The sequence below is a fragment of the Cololabis saira genome, chromosome 8 (genome assembly GCF_033807715.1).
Source record: "Cololabis saira isolate AMF1-May2022 chromosome 8, fColSai1.1, whole genome shotgun sequence".
NCBI lineage: Eukaryota > Metazoa > Chordata > Actinopteri > Beloniformes > Belonidae > Cololabis > Cololabis saira.
The window spans coordinates 45224918-45250380 of NC_084594.1; the positions used below are offsets into that span (position 1 = coordinate 45224918).

The 25463-nt window shown below is 46.0% G+C and overlaps 1 protein-coding gene across 2 annotated transcripts; it reads right to left on the reverse strand.

Annotated features, from left to right (window-relative positions):
• Positions 1-187: 187 nt before the first annotated feature.
• On the reverse strand, positions 188-17470 carry LOC133449017 (6-phosphofructo-2-kinase/fructose-2,6-bisphosphatase 4-like). Of its 2 annotated transcripts, none has more exons than XM_061728097.1 (14): positions 17222-17470; positions 9178-9294; positions 9008-9104; positions 8858-8924; positions 7914-7988; positions 7781-7837; positions 7588-7709; positions 6788-6995; positions 6570-6716; positions 6300-6404; positions 4779-4908; positions 3631-3693; positions 3452-3516; positions 188-1112 (listed from the first exon to the last, which is right to left on the reverse strand). In XM_061728097.1, exons 1-14 carry the CDS (start codon positions 17280-17282, stop codon positions 1053-1055), a joined length of 1374 nt encoding a protein of 457 aa, XP_061584081.1. In that variant the 5' UTR covers positions 17283-17470; the 3' UTR covers positions 188-1052. The 2 variants fall into 2 exon arrangements, with proteins under 2 accessions (XP_061584081.1, XP_061584080.1); XM_061728096.1 differs by lacking the exon at positions 17222-17470 and adding an exon at positions 11816-11976.
• Between the last annotated feature and the right edge of the window lie 7993 nt (positions 17471-25463).

A 25463-nucleotide genomic window follows, 5' to 3' on the forward strand; every position in this document is an offset into this window, starting at 1 on the left:
ATAAATCAACCTGCAATTAAGAGTCAAGTTGTTAAGAAGCGTTAAGTTTGTAATCACCAACTTGAGACAAACTCAAGTCTCTCCAGCCTTCACAGCAGAGTAACAAGCAGGGAGGAGGGAGCTGGGATGTGTTGCAGGTAGACGGGCGTGTTCACAACGGACCAGAGAGAAGAGGGAAGCAAAGATCTGTGGTGGTGGAGTGGACTTTATTTACAAACAGTGAGCAGAAATACGTGCTCTTAATTCATCATATGGTTTCACAGGAAAAAAAACAACAACTGTACCTTTACTTAGTAAACGTGTACATCCAACTGAAAAACAATGTTTATGTTTACGGTGAACACAGACAATGTTCCTCTTCTGAGTTCTCTGAATTACGGAAGAGTATTAGGGCTATGACGGAGAAAAAATATTTGAGCGGGGAAGATTTTTTTTTTATTGTGCACTTCGAGAAAAAAGTCGAAATTAATGTTGAAACACAATTTCGAGAAAAAAGTCAAAATTTGTGAATAAAGTCAAAATTTGACCTTTTTTCTCGACATTTCGACTTTTTTCTCAACATTTCGACTTTTCTCTCCAAGTGCACAATAAAAAAAAAATCTTCCTCCGCTAAAATATTATTTTTATTTTTTATCCTGCCTGGCCCCTAATACTCTTCCGTACTGAATCCTAAAATAAGCAAAGTGATAAATAAAAGTGAACATTTTCAAAAATCGGCTCTAGGAACAAATCCATAAGAAAATGAACAACAAATCATCAAAAGTGCAGCAGGAAAGAAGCCGGAGCTTCATCGCTCCAGCTGGAAGTGTCAGTTCACACAGACATCCTCCAAAAATGGGAGGGTGTGCACAAGATCCGTGACAGGATTAATAATCTAAAATTACAAACTGGATTCCAGTTAATGACCATCACCATCATCATCATCATCATCAGCGAGGCAGACCACAACAGTGACGCTCCAGCGCATCAGCAGAGTGTACTGTGTGTGTGAAGGGTTTCTTTAGCATTTTGAGGGGTAACAGGGAGGGCTGCCAGGGCGTGGGGGGCCGGCCTCATTGGTGAGCTGGCACCGTACGCAAAGCCTCCTCTGACATCCGCGTCACGTCTACGTTCTGTTCCATGAAACACAGACAAGAAGGAGGAATGAAAACAGGAGCGAGACACGGTGCCCAGACACCCCCACCCCCACCCCGGTGACCCCAACACCTCTGCAGGTGGAAGTAGGGGTGTAACAATACACTAATCTCACGATTCAGGTACGAAGACACAAAATACAAAACAATACTGTGCGTTTGCCCTATTGTTACAGTTTGTAATGCTTTATAACTGTTTAAGTTTTAAAGACAAAAGCCAGGCCAACCATTTTCCACAAACTGAACTAAAAGTAAATGTCAGGTTTGCATTATGCATCTTCAGCACTGAAGATGCATAATGCACGCACCAGGCAAAATTTTAAAATATTTAGACACAAACTGAATAGTTTCTCTCATGTATGATTTGACTTTTTTCTTTTCCAGAAATGTAACAACTAAAATTAAATAAATAAATAAAAGTAAATAAATACATACAATTTTACATCATAAAAGAGATTGATTCATGCTCACCTTATAAGTGTAAGAGGAGATTTATTTTTGTTAAGAAGGTTATTTTGGTAATTCAGGGTTCATTATTTTATAAATATATTCTTTATATTCTTATGTAAATCAGGGACTATAATGACACTAGTCAGTTTATCTGTAGTGATTAGTCTGGTTTAGATTGGGCGGAGTGATACGCCACAGTACGGCACTAGGTGCTGTGTTGATGTTCTAAAATCCTACACTGTTGAGGGACATTAAAGTACACTGGAACTCAGCAGAAGTTTCCCCGTGTTTATCCTACTCACGAGTCACGACCCCAAAAAGGTTTCATTTAATAAGGTAAGGCTTAACTCTACACCAGCCTGACAACCTCCTGAAATTCTCCGCCAACACAGAGGAGATTCTCAGGAGGTGTCAACAACGGCTGTACCTCCTCAGGAAACTCAACTCCTTCGGAGTCAGCACACACGTCATGATGACTTTCTACTACGCCTTCCTGGAAAGCATCATGACCTTCTCATTGCCCTGTTGGTTCCACTCCCTCAGCATCCAGAACAGGAACAGACTGCAGAGCATCACTGTGCTCGAAAATCATCGGCCTGCCGGTCAGAACTCTGTCTGTGGTTTACAACCAACAGGCCCTCAGTCAGGCAGATAAAATCATCAAAGACCCCTCCCACATACTCCACCCTGCATTCCAGTGGCTCCCCTCCAGGAGGCGCCTGCACATCCACAGAGCCCCCCCCCCCCCGGACTACTCTATACTCCCGTAGGACTGTTTACATCCACTGTCATCACTTTGCACTGACACTTTATATTATACTACTACATTCACTCTGCTGTAGATTTTTCTGACATTTGTATATTTTTTTCTGACATTTGCATAATATATTTTTTTTTGTGTACATAAGGAGACATGCCCTGTTTTTATTATTTATTTATTTTTATTCTACTTCATTCTTGCACTATTTGAGATTTTCAACGTCTTGCTGCTCAGTTGTCCTGCAATTGCCCCTCAGGGATGAATAAAGTTTTCTGAATCTGAATCTGAATCAGCCTTACATAAGTAAAAGTTCAGAGCTCAAAACCCTGCAAGAGTCCCGTGATCGGGACCAAAACGGTACTAGTTTCTTCTGAGCGGAAGAAGATTTTGGTCCGCGGGTCGAGGCGCGGTCGGATGCGCATTACTAGTCAACACAATAGATTCATATTAATAACCCAATATCGCGATAGTTTGTCATCTCCACGACACGTATCGTGACGTTTTTGTATCGCGAAATTTTGTGGCACGATATATTGTTACACCCCTATTGCTTAGCAACAAGCTGAGAACGGCCAATGAGCTTCAGCAGCAGCTCAAGAACGGGAGCCTTTGATGAATCGTTCATTACAGTCTCAGATATAATCCATGGTGGCATGTCGGTTTAGAAGAATCTTTTTGCCCAGAAGAAAAAAGCGTGACAACAACGACCCATAACTATGTTCTTCTCCCGAAAGAACACACTTGCACCGCGGCTTTAGAAGAAAAAGACGCTACAGAGCAAGTCAGGATGTAGGTGGACAGTCAGAGCAGGGAAATACACACCAGTTACAATCTGTCCTGCTGAACTTATTGTATTTTTTTTCATAATAATTTTTCATTTTCTCCCGTTCAAATCCAATTAATCAGGTCGTGGTGGGGCTGGTCTCCGCTATTTGATGCCGTGTATAATAATTGTTAAAAAAAATAAAACAGGTTGCTACTTGGCGGATTTCACTTATCACGGGTTCTTTTTGGAACGTAACCCCCGCCAAAAACTAGGGATTACTGTACAGTAGACATGTTTTAAATGAGCTTGTAGAAACCCTGAGAGTGTGTGCGGTGCACCCACCTCTGGTTTCTCTCGGTGGGTGTTCACCGCCTCCACATTCAGGCTGATGGCCTCCACCTTGCAGCCTGTGGAGACACGTCTGGGTCAGGGGGGGGAGTGGGAGAAGACTCACGGTTGTGAAGTGTGATGTCACGGGTGTGAAGTGTGATGTCACGGGTGTGTGGGGACAGCAGTCCTACCGTAGGCCACGGGCGTCAGCTTCAGAACGCTGTGCAGCGAGCACTTCAGGTACGGCAGCTCCTCTGTGGACAGAACAGAAGCCAGGTGAGTGCTGCTGCCAGCAGGAGGCTGGACGGTAACGCTGGATGGGTTATACTGAACAAACTCCCCAAGCCACTCACCAAGCACCTTACCGGCCGGCGACCCAGGGGTGACCCACGTGGCGACCCAGGGGTGACCCACGTGGCGACCCAGGGGTGACCCACGGGGCGACCCAGGGGCGACCCAGGGGTGACCCACGGGGCGACCCAGGGGTGACCCACGAGGCGACCCAGGGGCGACCCAGGGGTGACCCACGGGGCGACGCAGGGGTGACCCACGGGGCGACCCAGGGGTGACCCAAGGGGTTAGTTAGTTAGTTAACATTTATTTCAAAACAAAAATCAACAAACAAGATAACACAGCTTTTTCCCTGGTCAACATTGTGATTATTTTGACCAAAAAGGTCTGGGCTTGAAGCATAAAGCTTATCTTGCCCACCTTGTAACTGAATAGAATATACAAAAAGACCCACGGGGCGACGCAGGGGTGACCCACGGGGCGACGCAGGGGTGACCCAGGGGGCATCTCGCCGGGCGACACAGGGGGTCACCCGGGCGACCCGCCAGACGACCACGGTATAACCCAGGGGGCGACCCAGGGCAACACACGAGGCGACACACAGGGTGACGCGGGGCGATGCAGGGGGCGACTCACGGGGCGACCCAGGGGGGTGACCCGCCGGGCGACCGCGGTCCTCCCCGGAGAGGGTGTGATGTCATGTTTATTAGTTTTTTTTTAAAGATTGTGTGGCTCTAGTGGATTTTCATCGACGTGCAGACAGGGAGGAGAGAGAATGACGTGCAGCAAGGGGCCGCAGGCTGGGACTGGAACCTGCCGCTGCTGCAGGACTGCAACCTCAGTACACGGCACTGCTGGCTCTAACCCTGCGCCCCCCAGCGGCCCGGGGACCACAAGATCTCCTAACTGGTGAGACGCTCTGACCCCAGACTCCCAGCTGCAAGTAATCAAACCCCCGCGTGATTAGCAGCGTTTTCAAGCCCTCTCTCTCTCAGGTGAATCCTGGTTCACGGTTCCCGCGGTGCCGCTAGCAGGCGAGGCGTCCCACCTGCCGTCTTGTCCAGGAAGTAGGCCAGCAGACAGCGCATGACGGCCTGGTGACAGATGACCAGCACGTTCTCCTGCCGCTCCAGCTCCATGATGACGGGCTCCAGCCGCTGCACCAGGTCCTCGTAGGACTGAAAGGGATGAGACATTTACCAGGAGGGGACACTGAAGGAGGATCAGACAGGTGACCAGCACATGGAGCAGAGCGTTACAGGGAAGCAGCCTCTTCGGCCCAGGGGGAATCCACATATTCTGGCCCCCGACTACTCGGCCCAGAGCCCTGGGCGGACACTAACGCCCCAATCCATATTCCTGGGCCAGATTACTGGGAGGTGATGGGAGGAGCCAGAGGTGAGAAGGCAGCAGTTAGGACTAAGGGCCAATCCCGATACACCCCCTACTTTCTACCACTAGCCCTCCCTCACTACCACTACCCCTAAAAAAGAAGCCACAGATTTTAGGGCGCTTGAAATCTTCCCAGGTCTGTCCCAATACTCCCACTACCCCTACTTTTCAGCACCACACCAAGAGCCGAGAGCCAAAAGCTGTTTTAATTTCAGCTGTAGCGCTGTTAATATGCCACTTTATTACGTTTTAATATTTTTTCAGGCGTAAAAGTAACCGTTAAGATCCCCAACCTGGGCTCAGTTTATCCAAATAACGCCTGTTAAGAAATTTGTTCTGATGTTTTCGGAGAAGAGCCGCCGCCGGGGCGCAGCAGCTCACGGCCGGGTCAACCTGTGCCGTCGTCCCGGGGAGAAACCTGCAGCTCTGTGGAGAATTACCACTGGCTGAAATAAATCATTTAGGAAAATAAATGTTGGTTTAATAGATGAAATCTAACAGTTGTAGCTACGTCTGTTAAGAAATAGGGTACGGCGCGCGTCGCCGCGTAACCTACGCCGTAGGCTCTGCGTTGGTGTAACGCGGAACCATAAATCAGCCTTTATTCTGGCGAGGTTTGAAAAAGACTTCACTACAACGGGCAAAAGAATGATTATGTACATTCACTGAGTGAATATTATGAAAGTAAAATATATATTTCTCGCTAAAAATGTAATCAAAACGCATTTTTATGCAGAAACTAACTCACAATATTGATTTTATTCACTAAAAAATAAGAAATGTCCGCCATGTTTTTTTTGATTCAGTCCGCAAATGACGACGAAAAGCATTCTGGGAATTTTTTCTGGCCCTAGATCAACTAGTGAGGATCTGAAATCCCTACATCCGTAGGGACAGATTCATACTGACTACCCTAGATATGCCCACTCCCCCTAGGTGAAAAGAGGAATTGGGACACCACTACAGGGCCACAGGGCCTAACAAAGTCTTATCTGCCTTGAGCCAGGTTTTGTCCAGCTGAGCCTCGTCAGACGTGTTCCTGGGAGCACGTACGAGCATGAGACATGTTTGCTCCTCATAACTGAGCCCACAGATGCTGCTCACTAACACGCCACAGGTAGAGCCAGGTGCTAGCCAGGCGCTCGCCATCACACAAACATCATGTCTGGACACTGACCTCTCCTTTCGGGTAGCGATAGCGGTACTTGTCCTGGTCCCTCAGGGCGAACTCTAGAGGATAGTGCTCCTGGATCTCCTCATACCTCATCTCCTCACAGACGCCCTGAAAAACACTGTCATGGTTACACGGGTCAAGGAGAGGCCTGCAGAGCGCGGGAGCCAGCAGGAGCCAACAGGAGCCAGCAGGAGCCAGCAGGAGCCAGCAGGAGCCAGCAGGAGCCAGCAGGAGCCAGCAGGAGCCAGCAGGAGCCAGCGGGAGCGTACTCACCGCGTCGATCTCGTTGAGGACCTTCCACTGCTCGTAGGGCACGCTGAGCGCCTCTGCTGTCTGGATGGTTCTCTTCATCTGGCTGGTCCACACCTTCAGGTCGCTGATGCTCTGGGTCTGGATGAACTGGCTCAGCGTCCTGGCAAACTGCAGGGAGGACACAGATGTTGCTTTCTTTTCCAGCTATGAGGACACTTGGACTCGGCAGCTGGTTGTACCTCTTTTCCTCTGGGAGTGAGGCCCGAGTCTCCTCCGATCTTCCCCTTGACATTCAACTCGCTCTCTCCGTGGCGACACAGGTAGATGGAGCGTGGAGTTATGTGGATGTTCATGAGGTAGTAGACGATCCGGCTCTGGATGTGGTCCAACACCCTGTTGACCAGGTATCGCTGCCCCACGTCCATGATTTTAATGTAAGACAGGTCCCTGAGGGGGGGGGGGGACACAGGTCACGTCTCAGGTCGGAGCCGTTCCTCAACACGCGTTCTCGCCTGAGTATTGACAAGCCAGTGTTTTGGCTCCGCCCCTTTTACCCAGGATACATCCAGTGCAGACTTGTGCGGGCCTCACATAGAAAAGTATCCCAGAATGCATTTAGCATCGACAAACGATTAAGGGAAAGATATGATTTGCTTGTTGTGAAACTGAATGTAGTTTTAAGATGTTGTCATGACAACAAATGTGTCTAACGTCACATTTGTGCTCAAGTGAAAAGACGGAGCCCTGATGTGCACCACCCTCCAGATGTTACCACAGACAGCGTCTGGGATTTCCCTCTTCTTCTTCTTCTTCTTCTTCTACCCGGGTAGACTTAAACCTCGGCAAAATGGCTGTCCAATATTTATCCGCCCCCCCCCTCGCGGCACATCGGATTTACATCCAACAGTGCAGAACAGGCCCCGCATCGCCGCCTGCTGTCTGGAGGTGGAAGTACAAGCTGCACCATCTAGGGTCCAGCACGGGCGCCAACAACCACGTAGGTGCTATAGCGAACAAGGCTGGCGGTTCTGAAGCTCACCTGTCCAGAACCTCGTCCAGCGTCTCGTAGGAGTTTTCGTAGCACTTGATCCTCTGCAGGAAGTCCTTCACAGCTTCGTCCGTGTTGCAGTTGGTGTAGTCGGGGCTGCACAGCTTCACTTGCTAAACAAGCAGCGGCACATGAGCATCACAGCCCACCCACCCCCCCAACACTGTGAGACACGGCCACTCACCACAATGTTCTCCTGGATGACGTCCGGGTCCTCGCACACCGACTCCACGAAGAACACCTGTCGGCAGAGGCAGGCCTCAGCACCAGCATCGCCAGGCCGCTCAAGCGCTGCTCTAGCGCCGCGTCCCACTCACCTTAAAGCCGTTCTGTTCTGCAAACTGGAGGATGGTGTCCCGTCTTTCCCTGGTGGTGTTGGTGGCGTCGAAGACCTGCGGCGGGGGAGTCAGAAGCTGCTGAGCTGCACCAGACGCACGTCACGCACCTCCACACACCTCAACGCACCTCCACACACCTCAACGCACCTCTACAAAGCTCTACACACCTTAACGCACCTCAACGCACCTCACACACCTCCACAAAGCTCTACACACCTCAACGCACCTCTACAAAGCTCTAAACACCTCCACACACCTCAACGCACCTCCACACCTCCACAAAGCTCTACACACCTCACCCACCTCAACGCACCTCTACAAAGCTCTACACACCTCTACGCACCTCCACACCTCCACAAAGCTCTACACACCTCACACACCTCCACACACCTCAACGCACCTCTACAAAGCTCTACACACCTCTACGCACCTCCACACACCTCCACAAAGCTCTACAGACCTCACACACCTCAACACCTCCACACACTTCTACACACCTACACACACCTCAATGCACCTCGCACACCTCCACACACCTCCACAAAGCTCTACACACCTCACACACCTCAACACCTCCACACACCTCCACACACTTCTACACACCTACACACACCTCACACCTTCCACACACCTCTACACACCTAAACACACCTCCACACATCTCAACACCTCAACACACTTCAACACACCTCAACGCACCTCAAACACCTCAACACCTCCACACACCTCTCCGCACCTCCACAAACAATCCTCTACACACCTAAACAATCCTCAACACACCTCTACACACCTCAACAATCCTCTACACACACCACAAGGCACCTCAACCCACCTCACACCTCTACACACATCCACACACCTCAACACACCTCACACACCTCAACACATCTCACACACCTCAACCGCCACGACCTTTGACTTACCGCGACCTGGCCGCCTTCTTCTGTGAGGTACTGTCGCACGTCGTTGAGCGCCGCCGACGCACACTGCCTGCAAGCGGCACAACGCCCCCCCCCCCACACGTGAATATCACGCCGTTTGATTTGAATAAACCGCGGCAGAGTTGATCTCACCTCCGGATCTTTAGACCCTCTTCGTTGTCTGGACGGAAGAATTCAAAGGACTTGTAGATCTTAACAAAATCCCTCCGGTACTGACCCACGTTGAACTCTGGGGGACAAACCAAAGTGAAGACGACGACAGATACATTGGGATGTGTTCATGGCTACAGAAGCAGTCCCACCTCTGGTGGGCACGCCGATCCAGTTCAGGTAGCGGGTCAGCTTCTTGGAGATGTAGGTCTTGCCCCGGGCGGGAAGGCCCACGGTCACGATCAGCGTGGGGCAGTTGGTCATGCACACTGGAGGGAACGGACACAAGCGTCAGCAGGTCGGCCCTCGCAAACACAACCGGGCCGCCAGGCCCGGTTCTACGAGGGTGCATCAGCATGCATTGCACCCTCAATTTATGTGTTTGCATGCTCAGTTGAAAAGACGAAAAGAAAACTGACAAGTGCGCGCGCGTTAAGCCTGATTTATGGTTCTGCGTTAAATCGACGGCGTAGCCTACGGCATAGGCTATGCGGCGACGCGCACCGTACGTTCTCGTCCCTGCTTATCCTACGCCGTAAGCTCTGCGTTGGTGCAACGCGGAACCATAAATCAGCTTTTAGTGTCCGTCACTCATCTGTTTCCAGCAGTTTCCTGCACCAGCAAGACGCTGCTCTCTGCTGCTCCGTTAACACAAAGTAACCATGGATATTCATAAGTGGTTCAAGCACAACGACGCAAGCAAATTTATATTTATGGTTATATTTATTTTTCTATGTTTTATTTTCTGTTGCTAGATTGTCTGATGGGTGAGGTAGCCCAGACTAAATGTAGCATTTTCTTTGTTCTGCAGCGACATTGCTGCAAAAATGCACTTGAAAGACACTTTAAATATTATTGTTTGACTGGTATCATTCCACTTGAAATGACTGTCATGTTTAGTAATGGTTTTGAGCTGTATAGATAAAATTAGTTTGAATTTCTATGTTTTATTTTCAGGGTAAGAAACATCTGTTGCTAGATTGTCTGATGGGTGAGGTAGCCCAGACTAAATGTAGCATTTTCTTTGTTCTGCAGCGACATTGCTGCAATAAAGCATTTGAAATACACTTTAAATATTCTTGTTTTGCTAGTATCATTCCGCTTGAAATTATGGGAAAATGCATAATTTAGTGTTGAATAAGGTGCCAGGCATGTGCCCCCCCTCTGATCTGAGATGCAGCCCTAGTCATCATTTTCTAGAACCGGCCCTGCGGGCCGCCTCAGGACCACCCGCTCCCTATCAGAACATGTAGGGACAGAGGTCGCCGTGACTTCAGCACCCGACGGAACGTTTGTGAAACCGATGAGGAAAGTTTCCACCGGGTCAGAGGTTGCGATGCGTAGAGGTCGTGTTTGTATCGCCGCTTTCCTCTCAGTGTTGCACCATTTCTGCTGAACGGGTCCATGCGGGCCTGGAGCCCGGCACGCTCCCGGTTCTGACACCAGGAACTGAATCTTGTCTGGGTCCAACCGCAGCGAGGAGACTGGGGTCCCTGGTACCGGTCGTATCTGGAGTCCTTGGTACCGGTCGCGTCCCGCGCACGAGACCCGTCCTTACATAACCTGAGCAGCTCGCGACCGAACCAGAACCGGCCGGATATGAATGCAGAATTCCTGTCGCGGGACCGCGCCAGCCGGCACCGAGCCGGGGGTCCCGGTGTCGTGCCAAAAAGTGATTGCCTGCCAGAATCTGATTTCTCCTCTGAAAATGGGTCTTTTCACCTGCCAAAAATTGATTGAAGGCCAAATACAGTTAATGAAAAGTTGTTTCTACCTAAATATGACTTGATCTCATTCTTGAGCTTCAAGGGTCAATGACGAATAAGGATTTTCAACAGGTCAATTTTAAAATAATAAAAAAAAGAATATCTATTGCAGTAGTTCAAACATTAAGAATGTTGTGTAGACATAAATTCATATAAAAATTTAAATTAAGTGATTTCAGAGTTTTTGTCAAGATGAATTTGCACTAGCCTTAAAAAAGGTCATGTGGTGCAACCATGATTCATATTAAAATAAATTAATTTCCTTAACATGTTTTACAAGTTTTCAGTATTATACAAAAATGGTTGTTTTTTTAATGGTTGCGCCACATGATATTTCATAAAATGGACATCAGTAAAATTTTGTTTGTATATTATGATGGAAATATAAATACAAATGTGTTGCAATCTTACACACTACAAGACACTTCAGAAATCATGCCAGATAGGGCGGAAGATTGATTTAAATACATTTAGAGTGATTTCAAAAAACGTTTTCAAAACAAGAGTCATGATCGGACAGTCGCACCACATGACATTTTGAAGCTTAAAACAACAACAAAATCCCTAATAACTAGTATTTTTTGTAAAATTCAAGTGAGTCCCTATGTGGGACAGGTAGTTCATATGGTATTTTTTTTTATCCATTTAAACCTTTTTTGAATTGAAAAAAAATCAGTTTTTCAGAAAATATAGGCGTCACGTCATTGACCCATACACTAGAGCTCACAGGATTGCTTTTAACTCTTTAAAGGACCATTACGACACAAAATAGGCATTTTCACCTGCCAAAAATTGATTGAAGCCCAAATACAATTAATAAAAAGTTGTTTCTGCCTAAATCTGACTTGATCTCATTCTTGAGCTTCATAATCTGAAAATCTGACGTTTTAGCGCTATCACTCAACGAGCGCTGTGCGCGCTCCCGCGGCCAGAATCAGATTCTGGCAGGAATCACTTTTTGTCACGACAGCGTCGCGTGAGCGCGCCAGCCGGCCCCGAGCCGGGGCTCCCGGTCCCGGCTCACCTGTCCTCTGGGGGACGGGTCCCCCGGGGCGGCCGTTGCTACACGGCATCCAGATCTTCTTCAGCGGGTTCTGGGTCAGCTCCCGCGGGGGGGACGCGGCTCCGTCCTCCATGGGGGCTGGCGGGGGCGCGCAGGGACGGATGTTCCCGGGATGCTGCGGACGCGGAGCGGACACTCGGAGGAGACGAGGAGACGGGGACACGGGCGGGCGGTCCGCGGGTCACGTGGTCCGGCCTGGCCACGCCCACCATGACGCTACCGTAACGGCTGGCGCGCACGCGCAGCTCCGATCCCGCCCGTCCCGAGGTGTCCCCCGCGTTGTCATGGTTACCCGGGCCACAGAGGGCATGGATGCCAGGCTGGAGGTCAGGGGGAGGTCACGCTGCTGCGGCCCCACCAAAAACACCAGGAATTACAGCTATTTTAAGCAACGCAGCTTCATTTTCAGAAGCTGAAACATGTATGACTGAAAAAAGTCCAGGTTGTTTTTCTTTTCTTGAAGTTCAAGACAGAAGCAGCAGCTTGAGGGTCAGGTGATGGCAGCAGGTCTGGTGGAGATCTCCCCGACCCCGGGCAGGGAAGTCCCAGGAGAGCTCAGTGCAGGGGAGGACAGGTAAGTCCAGCAACGGCAAAATACCCGAGAACCGCGGAAGACGACTAAAGATAAACCCAATCCTTTCCTATGAAAGAAACTCCTCACAACATCACCTGATGTCAAGAATATTCCGGAGACGGGAGGACCACGGTCCACATCTACAATCCAGACAAGCCTTGAACATAAATGGGTCAATGACGAATAAGGATTTTCAACAGGTCAATTTTAAAATAATTTAAAAAAAGAATATCTATTGCAGTAGTTCAAACATTAAGAATGTTGTGTACACATAAATTCATATAAAACTTTAAAATTAAGGGATTTTTGTCAAGATTAATTGGCACTAGCCTTAAAAAAGGTCATGTGGTGCAACCATGATTCATATAAATAAAATAAATTAATTTCCTTAACATCTTGACATCTTTTTTTTTTACAAGTTTTCAGTTTTATACAAAAATGGTTGTTTTTTTAATGGTCGCGGCACATGATATTTCATAAAATGGACATCAGTCAAACTTTGTTTGTATATTGTGATGGAAATATAAATACAAATGTGTTGCAATCTCACACACTACAAGACATTTTGGAAATCATGCCAGATAGGGCAGAAGATTGATTTAAATACATTTAGAGTGATTTCAAAATAAGTTTTCAAAACCAGAGTCCTGGTCGGACGGTAGCACCACATGCCATTTTGACGCTTAAAACAACAACAAAATCCCAAATAACTAGTTCCCAAATAACTAGTATTTTTTGTAAAATTCAAGTGAGTCCATATGTGGGACACGTAGGTCATATATCTGGTATTTTTTTTATCCATTTAAACCTTTTTTGAATTGAATTTTTTTTTTTTTTCTGAAAAGTTTTTCGGAAAATATAGGCGTCACGTCATTGACCCAAATACATGTTTATGACAACCTACAAACCACAGAGAGCATTCAGGAGCAGGAGGCATCTAACACACGTAACAAATCAATCAGTCATCATCTCATGATCCAAAGCAGACAGATCGTGTTTGCAGGACGTCCCTCACAAGCAGCTGCAGGGGACGTGTGGAGACACCAGTCCAGGATCTCAGAGCCCTGCTGAGGTCCAGGGCCTCCACACCGCACACCACAGACCATTACAATCATTGTTATATTTAGAAGACTCATACCTACAGCTCAATCTAACAAAGACCAAAGACATGGCAATTGATTTCAGGAAGAATGCCAAAACACCTTAACCTGTTAGGATTAAGGGACAAGTCATTGAACAGGTACTGTCCTATAAATATCTGGGGACAATCATTGACTCTACCCTAAAATTTAAAGAGAACTGCAAAGCTGTGAGCAGGAAGGGACACCACTGTTCTGCCTGAGGAAGTTGTCCCGTTTCCACATAGATAGGACCATGGTGACACTTTTTTATCATGCTTTTATTGAATCTGTTTTAGCTTTTTCACTAGCATCATGGTTCGTGTAAGGGCCAGTAAGAGCCTGATTAGGTAATGATTAATAATTTAGTTAAAACAGTTAAAAATGGGTAATGATAATTTTGTTATAATTCATGAGGTTTACATTGGTCTAAAATTCATAATTTAGCAATGTGTACATGATAAAGTCTTTTCTATGTTTTCTATATTTGGTATTTTAGGTTGTGATGTCACTGTAATTTTGTGACTGGTTTGATGTAAGGAGAAGTTAAGTTTCACTTTCAGTTTGAGTCAGAAAATGCTGGAAGCAACACAGTCTTTTGACCGTGTGTTAGACATTGTAATTTACTTCAATCTTTTCAAGTAAACCTTTAAAAGCCAAGGAAAGTTGTCATGTCTCATCGCTCGCGTCCAAAATAGTGTTTTTGTGGACTGACTCAAAAGATGGTACAAATAAGAGTGAACAGTGCCACTACAGTTCGGAAACCTGCCCCTAAAAGAAAGGAGTTCACTCAACCAGATCATAAAATGGTCGGCTGATTGGGGAAACACAGCTGGGCCTGGAGTCGCTGGACGCCAAGCAGCAGCTCCAGCTCCATCTCAACGATGCCTCCATCCCTTAGCGAGTGAGTTCCAGCTCCTGCCATCAGGACGCAGGTTCATCGTCCCCAGAACTAGGACCACACGCTACAGGAACAGTAATGCTGATGGAGACCTCAAAAATGAAATCTAGCAGCATGTTGTGTGATTCTTCCCCTCCTCACATACCGTCGGTGTCCACCAGAGGGCGGCAGCGCGCCCCCTCTCCCCCGGCTGACCCGGGGTCCTGACTGTGTCACAGTCTGGCCCAAGAAGCTGTTTTCTTTACAAGCAACCTCTTTTTTCTTTCTTTGTTGTTGCTAGTAAGAGGTGCTTTGTTTTGTCCAGTGTTCCCGTCACGTTTCTGGTGTCTGGTGTGAAACAGGTCATCTGTCCGTACGGTACAACGACCGTGGAGGTCAATCTGAACAAAGACAGTTTTGATCATGTGTACCCCACACGTATATTCAGGTTAGTAGACCTATCTGCTCATCTGTTTATGCAATATGTGGATGTAACGATTAAATTAAGCTCAGAGCCCGGTTTGGTGACGGAGCAACAGGCTCTGTGACCTAAATATGAAGAGATGGAGGCTTTTTCCAATTAAAAGTCTCCTGTACTCCGATTCCCTCTCTGCTAGTAGGCTGTAATATATGTCAGGTTCCTGAGGGCCCCACGGGAGCGTGGTGACCAGTATGCCAGCGTGTTTGTTTGGGCGGGACACGGGGACAGCTGCACTGCTGGGTTTGGTGTCTGCTGTTTAAAAGTGCAAAGTGCCATTTGGTGGACTATTTAAAGTAAGACTCCCGAACGAAGCCACACGGCTGCTTGAGGACTCTCTCAAGCTCTTCAGACCTGCTTGGTATGAGTGGCAGGGGGGGCCACCTACAAATTTGCTGGCCTCAATAAAAAGAAACAAAAAAAACACGCCCACATAGATTCTGTTGTCAGTTATGCGTTTCATCCCAAATCATTTGGGCCAAATGCATATCAGTAGGCCTTTCTTTAAAGGGGACCTATTATGAAAACCATTTTTTTTCTTGCTTTAACATATATAAAGTGGTCTCCCCTCAGTCTGCCAACTCAGAGAAGGAGGAAAGCAACCAAATTCTGCAGTGTCTGTACAGCCGCCCGGATGAGCCGTCCAGTGTGATGTGGATCTACGAGCCAATAAGATTCTGCTCCCGTCGTTACGTCACGACAGGAGCGATGTGTGAAACCACGCCCACAACTAACTAAGCCGGCCGCAGCTTCCGCCATTTTTCCGTAGCGGTGTATCGCGTCATTCAGGCAGCCAATCAGCACAGAGCCTGATTATCATAGCCCCGCCCACTCAGAATCCTGCATAGATAATGAGGTTAGAAAATGGGAAGATAAAGACATAGTTTAGAGGCTGAATTTCTAATTTATTTAGCAAAAACAATCAAAAGCTTGTTTTTTAAGACATTCAAGGCCTGTTTAAAATAGGGATTAGATGCCATAATAGGTCCCCTTTAAGTATTTCTGAGCCTAATAATAATAATTAAAAAAAATTATATATATATATATATATATATATATATATATATATATATATATATATATATATATATATATACAGGACTGTGTCAGAAAATTAAAATATTGTGATAAAGTTCTTTATTTTCTGTAATGCAATTAAAAAAAACAAAAATATCATACATTCTGGATTCATTACAAATCAACTGAAATATTGCAAGCCTTTTATTATTTTAATATTGCTGATTATGGCTTACAGTTTAAGATTAAGATTCCCAGAATATTCTAATTTTTTGAGATAGGATATTTGAGTTTTCTTAAGCTGTAAGCCATAATCAGCAATATTAAAATAATAAAAGGCTTGCAATATTATTATATTTTATACATATAATATTTTTGTTTCTGTAATTGCATTACAGAAAATCACAATATTGTAATTTTGTCATATATATATATATATATATATATATATATATATATATATATATATATATATATATATATATATATATATATATATATATATATATATATATATATATATATATATATATATATATATATATATATATGTATATATGTGTATTAATATATATATGTATTAATAAACGAAATATATGATATATTAAAATATATATTATCTATATTATATATTAAAAATGCATATGCCTTAGGTTTTTACCAACATGGTATTAACCAATAATATATATGCAGACAAGTTAGAAAAGAAAAAAAAAGTATTTCTGAGCCTGTATACTGCAACAGTATAATAAACTCCTGTAGTGATGGCTTTTAGTTTTGGTTCCACCTTAAGAATTGAAGTGGCCCCATGTGGCCCCCCCTAGGAACCATGCTCGGGGGGGGGGGGGGGGGGGGGGGGGGGTAGTTGAATATTTGACATGAGCATGAACAGGAACCATTGTCGCTCCTCCTCCTGCAGCTGCTCCGCTCGCAGCTAGCGCTCTCTAGCCTCAACCAACGAGTCTTTCCAAATATAGAAGTCTACCATAACATTACAAATGGCTTGGGACGTGCGTTTGTCCCCGTCCCGTCCCCCGTCCCCAGCGAGCGAGGGGTCCGGGCAGCGGAGCCCCGTCTGCGCGTCAACGCGCGCCTGGAATCAGCTGGTCAAGCCTCATTTGTGGTTCCGCGTTAGAGCCTACGGCGTAGGGTACGCAGCGACGCACGCGGCTCTGCGTCGGTGTAACGCGGAACCATAAATCAGCCTTCAGTCACAACACGGGAGGGGAAACACTCCGTCCTGCGCTTCTTCCTCTGGGGGGGTGAAGGTGCCCAGCCCCCCCTAACCCCTACCGCTTACCCGCCTGGCGCTGGTTCTGCCTGGTTCCGAGCCTGGAGCGGCTGCAGCAGCCTCGCATCATGGGGCTCCGTCCGTCCGTCCGTCCGTCCGTCCGTCCGGGGGGATGGAGAGCGAGTCCTGGCGGAGCGAGCGTGGGTCCAGCAGCAGCAGCAGCAGCCCTGGAGAGATGCTCACGGTACACACCCCCTGGTGTGTGTGTGTGCACATGTGTGTGTGTGAGTGTCAGAGAGAGAGAGGGAGGGAGAGAGAGAAGGAGGGAGGGAGGGAGGGAGTGTGTAGGACTTCCCCGCCCAGAGGCTTTTATAAACCTGGAGGAAGCAGAAACCCACCTGTGCCCCCTCCCCCCAGAACACAGGCCTGACCCGGTGACCCGGTAACCCAAACCCGGTAACCTTGTACAGCCACAGTTACCGGCCCCTTTATGACAGGGCTCTTCCACCTTTTTTAGCCCAGGGACTCCTTGGATGAGAGAAAAACAGAGCAGGGACCCCCGCTTGGAATTCTTATTCTTTCCCTTTTTTTTAATCTGTCAAGTTTTAAGCCTGGCTTATAATAACTTATTATTATTACTATACAAAGATGGTTATTTATTCATATTATTATTATATTATTATCATTATTATTGTGGTTAGTATATTATATTATTATTATTATTATTATTATTATTATAGATAGCGGATAAATGAATGGATGAATGAATGGGATGCCTGGGTCTGGGGCCCTCTGTTGTCGGGCCCGCGCGGGTGTCGCCCTGTTGGGGGGTTCCCTCTCTCCCGGCCCGTCTCCAGTCCTCCCCGCTGCCTCCGCGGCGGGGCGCCCCTCTGGTCCTGGAGGGCCACTTTCGTGGGGTCGGGTGCTCCTGCCCGTGTCGGCGGCCGGGGCGGCTCTGTCTCTCCGGGCAGGCTGGCCCCCTGCCGGGTTGGGGTCGTTGGCCTGGAGGGTGAGGGCCTCCTGGCTAAGCGTCCGGCCCGGACCGGGTGGCCGGCTCGCTGGCGGTGGGTTGCCTCCCTCCCTCTTCTCCCCTCTGTGGGGTTGCTGGTGGCCTGGGTTCTGGGTTCTTCCTCGTCGGCCACTGGTCTCGCGGGTGGCGGGGTTGCCTCCCCTCCCCCTCCCCCACTATAGATACACTTCAGGTGGAGCTTTGATAGGATTAATATTACACACACACACACACACACACACACACACACACACACACACACACACACACACACACACACACACACACACACACACACACACACACACACTCTGTGTTGGTTTTGTGTTTTGTTTGTGGTTTTTGTTGCAGATTTCCAGTGCTTGACGTGTGCCTCCGTGTGTTCCTGCTTCCTGGATTGGCATTGGATGTCGCCACAGTGGAATCTTCTCAATCATATATATACAATCATATACTAATACTACTACTACTACTACTACTACTACTACTACTACTACTACTACTGTCATTTAGCGGATGCTTTTCAGTGTTGGGCAAGTTAAATCCAAAATATAATACATTATATATTACTAGTTACTGTCATTTGAAAGTAATTAGTTACATTACAATATTACTATATCTGAATTGTAATGCGTTACACTACTTGTGTATTACTTTTGAGTTACTTTCAACAAAATAGCCACAGAAATATATGACTAAGCATTTAAAAATGCTAAACTGCAGATTGTTATAGCTGATTATGTACATTCAGTGGAGGATGATGTAACATAATGACTGTGTAGGCCCCTAAAGCTACTAATAACTTAATATAATTAGGCACAGTAAAGGCTCATGGCACAATACAATAAGTAACAATGACAGTTAGAATCATATAAGCAGACAAATGATCAAAGTCTGTAAGTTATGATGGAGATGCTGCAAATATTTAAAGTCCTGGCCTATTCATATGAAACAAAATAGAGTTAGAGCCCACTATAACATAGCCTATAGCCTTATAATATGACAAACACACAATCTCTTTTTCTTTTAGTTTCTATTGTTTTATTCTCTTTTAATTCAAGCTTACAGCACAAAGATGCCATGCACTGAATGGACACAACTTCTGTTTTATGAGTCCAACAAACATTAACATGTAATCTAAACATAGCCTACAACGGCTAATCAATAAAACACAGGCCAGAGAAGCCAGGAAATTTGCCAAAAAAATGGCTACAACGTAGGCTACCACAGAAAGGCTGGTAAAATTTCAATCACTTATAGCTAGAACTCTAGCTAAAGCACATACGGTACTTTAAGAATACTGAAAATAAAATAAAGTGCATGGGCCTATTTGGCAAATATGAAATACAAATCAGTCATTTCACTCCCAACTTCACAAAAAATGTAAGACTGGATAAATAAATAAACATAAAATTGAAAATAAAAAATTATTTCTTCACAGAAACCTGTTCCTGTCAAATGGCCTATATAACAGAGGTAGCATGCAGCCTACAAGGCTGGTAAAGTAAACAGAACTATAAAGGCAGTCATGGCCTGGACATAGCCTACTTCTGGTTCTAGGGTGTAGTGGGGGGGACTAGCCTATTCCACCACCCTCTTGACTGAAATATCTGTTGAAGCGCATCAGGAGAAGGCGCTGAAAGCGTCCATCACCAACACGGTTTCGTTTTGGGGTGAGCACAAGATTCCCAAGACTGAAAAGTCTTTCTACTGGTGCACTGGATGGTGTTGGGGTGTTATAGCGGAGTGCAATTTTTTTAATCCTTGGAAACATGTGCAGGCTTTCCATCACAGGGGCAGAACTGAGATAAGACATTACCTCTGTTTCCACTGACATGGGCGCATCAGCTGTGGCACTGGGCTGTACTTCAAAAGAAAAAAAGTCATCCTCGCTGGAGGCAGCAGCAGCAGGTTGAGGGGGATCAGGCATCAGGGCTGTAGGCTCTTCTGTTGTAAGGGAGCGGCACTCCGTTGTGAGGAGGAGCTTGATGTGGTCTCTTCTGGATTCTTCTTTTACCCAGCGCAGCTTGAACTTTGGCAGCGAAACAGCAGCCAGAAGTGCATCCTTGGAATCAATCATCGCAGCAAATCGAGTTTTGATTGCTCCCACGATAACCTCAGGCAGCCCAGTGGTCATTTGCGATAGGCCCTGTGTCATTACTAAGGTTTTGGCCATCAAAACTTCGAGTGTTGGTTGAAGTGTCCCAAAAAAGCAAGTGTCCTCACCCTGTAGGATGTCCAATGCAACTGTGAAAGGCTTCATAATGTAACAATATTCCTTGAGAAATTGGTATTCCCTGTCATTCATACATTTAATCTGAAGCTGTGTGCATAGGCTATTTATGTCAGTGAGGGGCATTTCTATGACACGAGCATAGGCGTTATAGAATGAGTTCCACCTTGTTGTTGTGGGGACAATCAACTTTCTTTCACTGACCTCTTCCAGGCACTCTGATGCGATGGTGGAGCGGCTGGCCCTTGTCCACAGTGCTGAACATTTAGCTGTAGCACTACGATACACAGCCCTTGATTCTGGATTAGACACCAGCCACTTAACAACCTCGTTGTTTGCAATTAGATTAAGTGTATGGGCTGCACATCTATGGTGGGGAGGCAGTACACATTGTCCATGCTGCGCATCATCGGCAGTAAGCACACTATGAAGGTCTGTGAACTCCACCTCACCATCACCCTCCTCCTCCTCCCCCTCCTCCTCCAACTCCACTTGAAGTTGCTGATGCTCCTTGAAGGCTTTAACAAAGTTGCTCCCATTGTCCGTCACACATGCAGTCACTTTATTGTATGTCAGTCCATACTGAGAAAAAATGTCTTCTAGCTCTGTTGCAATTGCATCATATGTGTGTCTACCCCTAAATCTTTTACAAGCTATTGCAGCCTTCTTTCGTGCCAAGGTATCTGCATCAATCCAGTGCACGGTGACCCCCATAAAACTTTTGTTGTTGGCACTCCATATGTCTGCTGTTGTTGACACATACTGCTGGGCTTCGAGTATTTTCTTCAGCTCCTTCTCCATGACAGCATATGCCTTGTCCAAATCTTTGGCGAATGTTTTTCTGCCAGGCAGTACATGCTGAAAAATTAAGAAGATAGCTAGATGTTAAACTCATGCTGTTTTTAAATTGGTCAGACTATATTCGCATATCCGTAAAAAAATAATAATAATAATAATAATAAAAATAAAAAACATGAGAGATTCACTTCTCCTCAACAGCACGGACTCGCTATTTAGGTTGTTATTTAAAATGATAACAAGGTCTATACATGGCCGCATGGCCCACTCTCTATGACAACGTTAGCTTACCTTGTCGTTGCTGCTCACGGGGATTTTGCTGACAAGCTTTCTGAACGCTGGCGATTCTACCATTGATAGGGAGTGCATGTCTTCCACAATAAATTCTGCCACCAGTCTCCTCACTTCTCTGGCTTCAAGAACCATGGCAGACCGAGAGAAACTTAACTTTTGTTGCTTTGTCTGTCCCGTATGCTCGTCCTCTTTTTTCTTTCTCTTCTCCGCAGGTGCATCCCTCTCTTTCAGCTTAGTGTTAGCGTGGCACCGGTCCAGGTGTTTCTTTAAGTTACTCGTGCTATTTTTTGACGTCGAGAGTTCCCTCGGTGTCGCACACAGGTTGCATTTTACAATGATGTTCTTCTCCTTCTCTTTGAGGAACTGAAAATAATGGGCGAATGTCCATCGCGCAAACGTAGAGTCCGGCTGCGTCGTGTCTGTTGTCATCATCAGCCTCAACAGGAGAGAAAAAAAAACAACAGGAAATCGCGCTTGCTCCCGAGTCCCGGGCTTTTTTCTGTTGTCGGGATGTCTCGCGGTGTTGGTGAATTCTTTAAAAAACAACAGCTAAACGGGTTAAAATGCGTTGTAACGCGCGTTACTTAGATTGTAACGAGTAAAATATTACCGAAAATTTATTAGTAATGCGTTATATTACTGCGTTACAGCAAATAGTAATACATTACTGTAATTGCGTTACTTTTGTAACGCGTTACCCCCAACACTGATGCTTTTATCCAAAGCGACTTACATATGAGAGAACAACACAAGCAAGAAATCCCATAGGAGGTCCAGCTGGATCAGTGCTGGTCAGACTGCTACTACTACTACATATGAAGGTCCAGCTGGATCAGTGCTGGTCAGACTGCTACTACTACTACTACATATGAAGGTCCAGCTGGATCAGTGCTGGTCAGACTGCTGAGAGTCCAGTTGGACACAGGTGCTGCCATGCTAGTGCTAGAATATATAGAATATATATATATATATATATATATATATATATATATATATATATATATATATATATATATATATATATATATATATATATATATATATATATACAGTGGGGAGAACAAGTATTTGATACACTGCCGATTTTGCAGGTTTTCCCACTTGCAAAGCATGTAGAAGTCTGTAATTTTTATCATAGGTACTCTTCAACTGTGAGTGACAGAATCTAAAAAGAAAATCCAGAAAATCACATTGTATGATTTTTAAGTAATTAATTTGCATTTTATTGCATGACATAAGTATTTGATCACCTGTCAACCAGTAAGACTTCCGGCTCTCACAGACCTGTTAGTTCTTCTTTAAGAAGCCCTCCTGTTCTCCACTCATTACCTGTATTAACTGCACCTGTTTGAACTCGTTACCTGTATAAAAGACACCTGTCCACACACTCAATCAAACAAACTCCAACCTCTCCACAATGGCCAAGACCAGAGAGCTGTGTAAGGACATCAGGGATAAAATTGTAGACCTGCACAAGGCTGGGATGGGCTACAGGACAATAGGCAAGCAGTTTGGTGAGAAGGCAACAACTGTTGGGACAATTATTAGAAAATGGAAGAAGATCAAGATGACGGTCAATCTCCCTCGGTCTGGGGCTCCATGCAAAATCTCACCTGGTGGGGCATCAATGATCATGAGGAAGGTGAGGGATCAGCCCAGAACTACACGGCAGGACCTGGTCAATGACCTGAAGAGAGCTGGGACCACAGTCTCAAAGAAAACCATTAGTAACACACTACGCCGTCATGGATTAAAATCCTGCAGCGCACGCAAGGTCCCCCTGCTCAAGCCAGTGCATGTCAAGGCCCGTCTGAAGTTTGCCAATGACCATCTGGATGATCCAGAGGAGGAATGGGAGAAGGTCATGTGGTCTGATGAGACTAAAATAGAGCTTTTTGGTCTAAACTCCATTCGCCGTGTTTGGAGGAAGAAGAAGGATGAGTACAACCCCAAGAACACCATCCCAACCGTGAAGCATGGAGGTGGAAACATCATTCTTTGGGGATGCTTTTCTGCAAAGGGGACAGGACGACTGCACCGTATTGAGGGGAGGATGGATGGGGCCGTGTATCGTGAGATCTTGGCCAACAACCTCCTTCCCTCAGTAAGAGCATTGAAGATGGGTCGTGGCTGGGTCTTCCAGCATGACAACGAGCCGAAACACACAGCCAGGGCAACTAAGGAGTGGCTCCGTAAGAAGCATTTCAAGGTCCTGGAGTGGCCTAGCCAGTCTCCAGACCTGAACCCAATAGAAAATCTTTGGAGGGAGCTGAAAGTCCGTATTGCCCAGCGACAGCCCCGAAACCTGAAGGATCTGGAGAAGATCTGTATGGAGGAGTGGGCCAAAATCCCCGCTGCAGTGTGTGCAAACCTGGTCAAGAACTACAGGAAACGTCTGATCTCTGTAATTGCAAACAAAGTTTTCTGTACCAAATATTAAGTTCTGTTTTTCTGATGTATCAAATACTTATGTCATGCAATAAAATGCAAATTAATTACTTAAAAATCATACAATGTGATTTTCTGGATTTTTTTTTTTAGATTCCATCACTCACAGTTGAAGAGTACCAATGATAAAAATTACAGACTTCTACATGCTTTTCAAGTGGGAAAACCTGCAAAATCGGCAGTGTATCAAATACTTGTTCTCCCCACTGTATACAGTAGTGTGTGTATATATATATATATACAGGGACCACAGGTACCACAGGTGCCCCAGGTACCACAGGTACCACAGGTTCCCCAGGTACCACAAGTGCCCCAGACATAACACATTTTATTTTTATTGACCAAACCTCCAGATGACAGTTTGGGGTCTTCCAGTTTCCACAGAGCTAAAAACCACAGGGGTCTGAGTTGTGGATCCTGCTGTCCTGTTGAGGGCCGATAGGTCCATTTTGCGGTATTTCAGCTCGGGCATTCATCTGGAGCTTCCTCCACAGATTCTCAACAGGATTGAGTTCTGGGCTCTGGGAGGACGACTCCCGGACCTTGATGTTTGTGCCTTTCAAAATATTGTGGACTTATTTAGATGTTTTAGTTCAAGGCTGTCCAAACCGGTCCTCAAGCAGAAGAAGTCAGTCCAGCTTCAGTCATCTCTGACTGAATGGATGTTTGTTGACATCTAACTCTGTCTTTATTTACATTTCAAGTTTTGAAAACCTTGCACTTTAAGCTTCGTCCAGGTTTGTTTTGAGGAGAACTTGTCTGGCAAAGTTGTTCCAGACCTAGTGAAACGGTTGGAAATGGTGATCAGGCATCATTACTATGGAACCAACTTCCAATGTGGGTTAAGGAGGCTGACACCACCTCCATCTTTAAAACTAAACTTAAAACCTTTCTGTTTAGTAAACCTCTAGCTGGTGTTGGTAAATCTCTAGGTAGTGTAAACTCTAGTGTGTTAGAGTCAGTAGTCATAGTTACAGCTATAGAACAAGACTATAATAGTTAGTCTCAAATATAGCTTTGTGGTAGATATGCTGCTATAGGCTTATGCTGCAGGGGGGACCGACATGATCCGCTGGGCGGTGCCTCTCACCCTTCTTCTCCTCTCCTCTTCCTTTCTTCTCTATTTCCATTTTTAGTATCTTATAGCTATCATTTTTGTCCATCGCTCCTGTAGTCTCTTGTGCTGGCCCCCTTTTTTTCTGTTTTGTGCATGTTTGCTGGCCGGAGCCTCGGGAGCCTCGGGAGCCTCGGGAGCCTCGGGAGCTGCGTTCTGGCCTGCAGTCCATCCCCGGTCATCCCGCTGCTGGTTCCACCTGCCTACGTGGATGCCTGCTGTGTGCTGCTGACGTCCCCGACTCCCCAGTCTGGTCTTCAGCAGGAGGGTCCCCCCTTCCCCCCTTATGAGCCTGGTCCTGGTCCAGGTTTCTTGAATGAATGAAAAACTTTATTTTGAACATGCTAAAAAAAAAAATATATATATATATATATATATATATATATATATATATATATATATATATATATATATA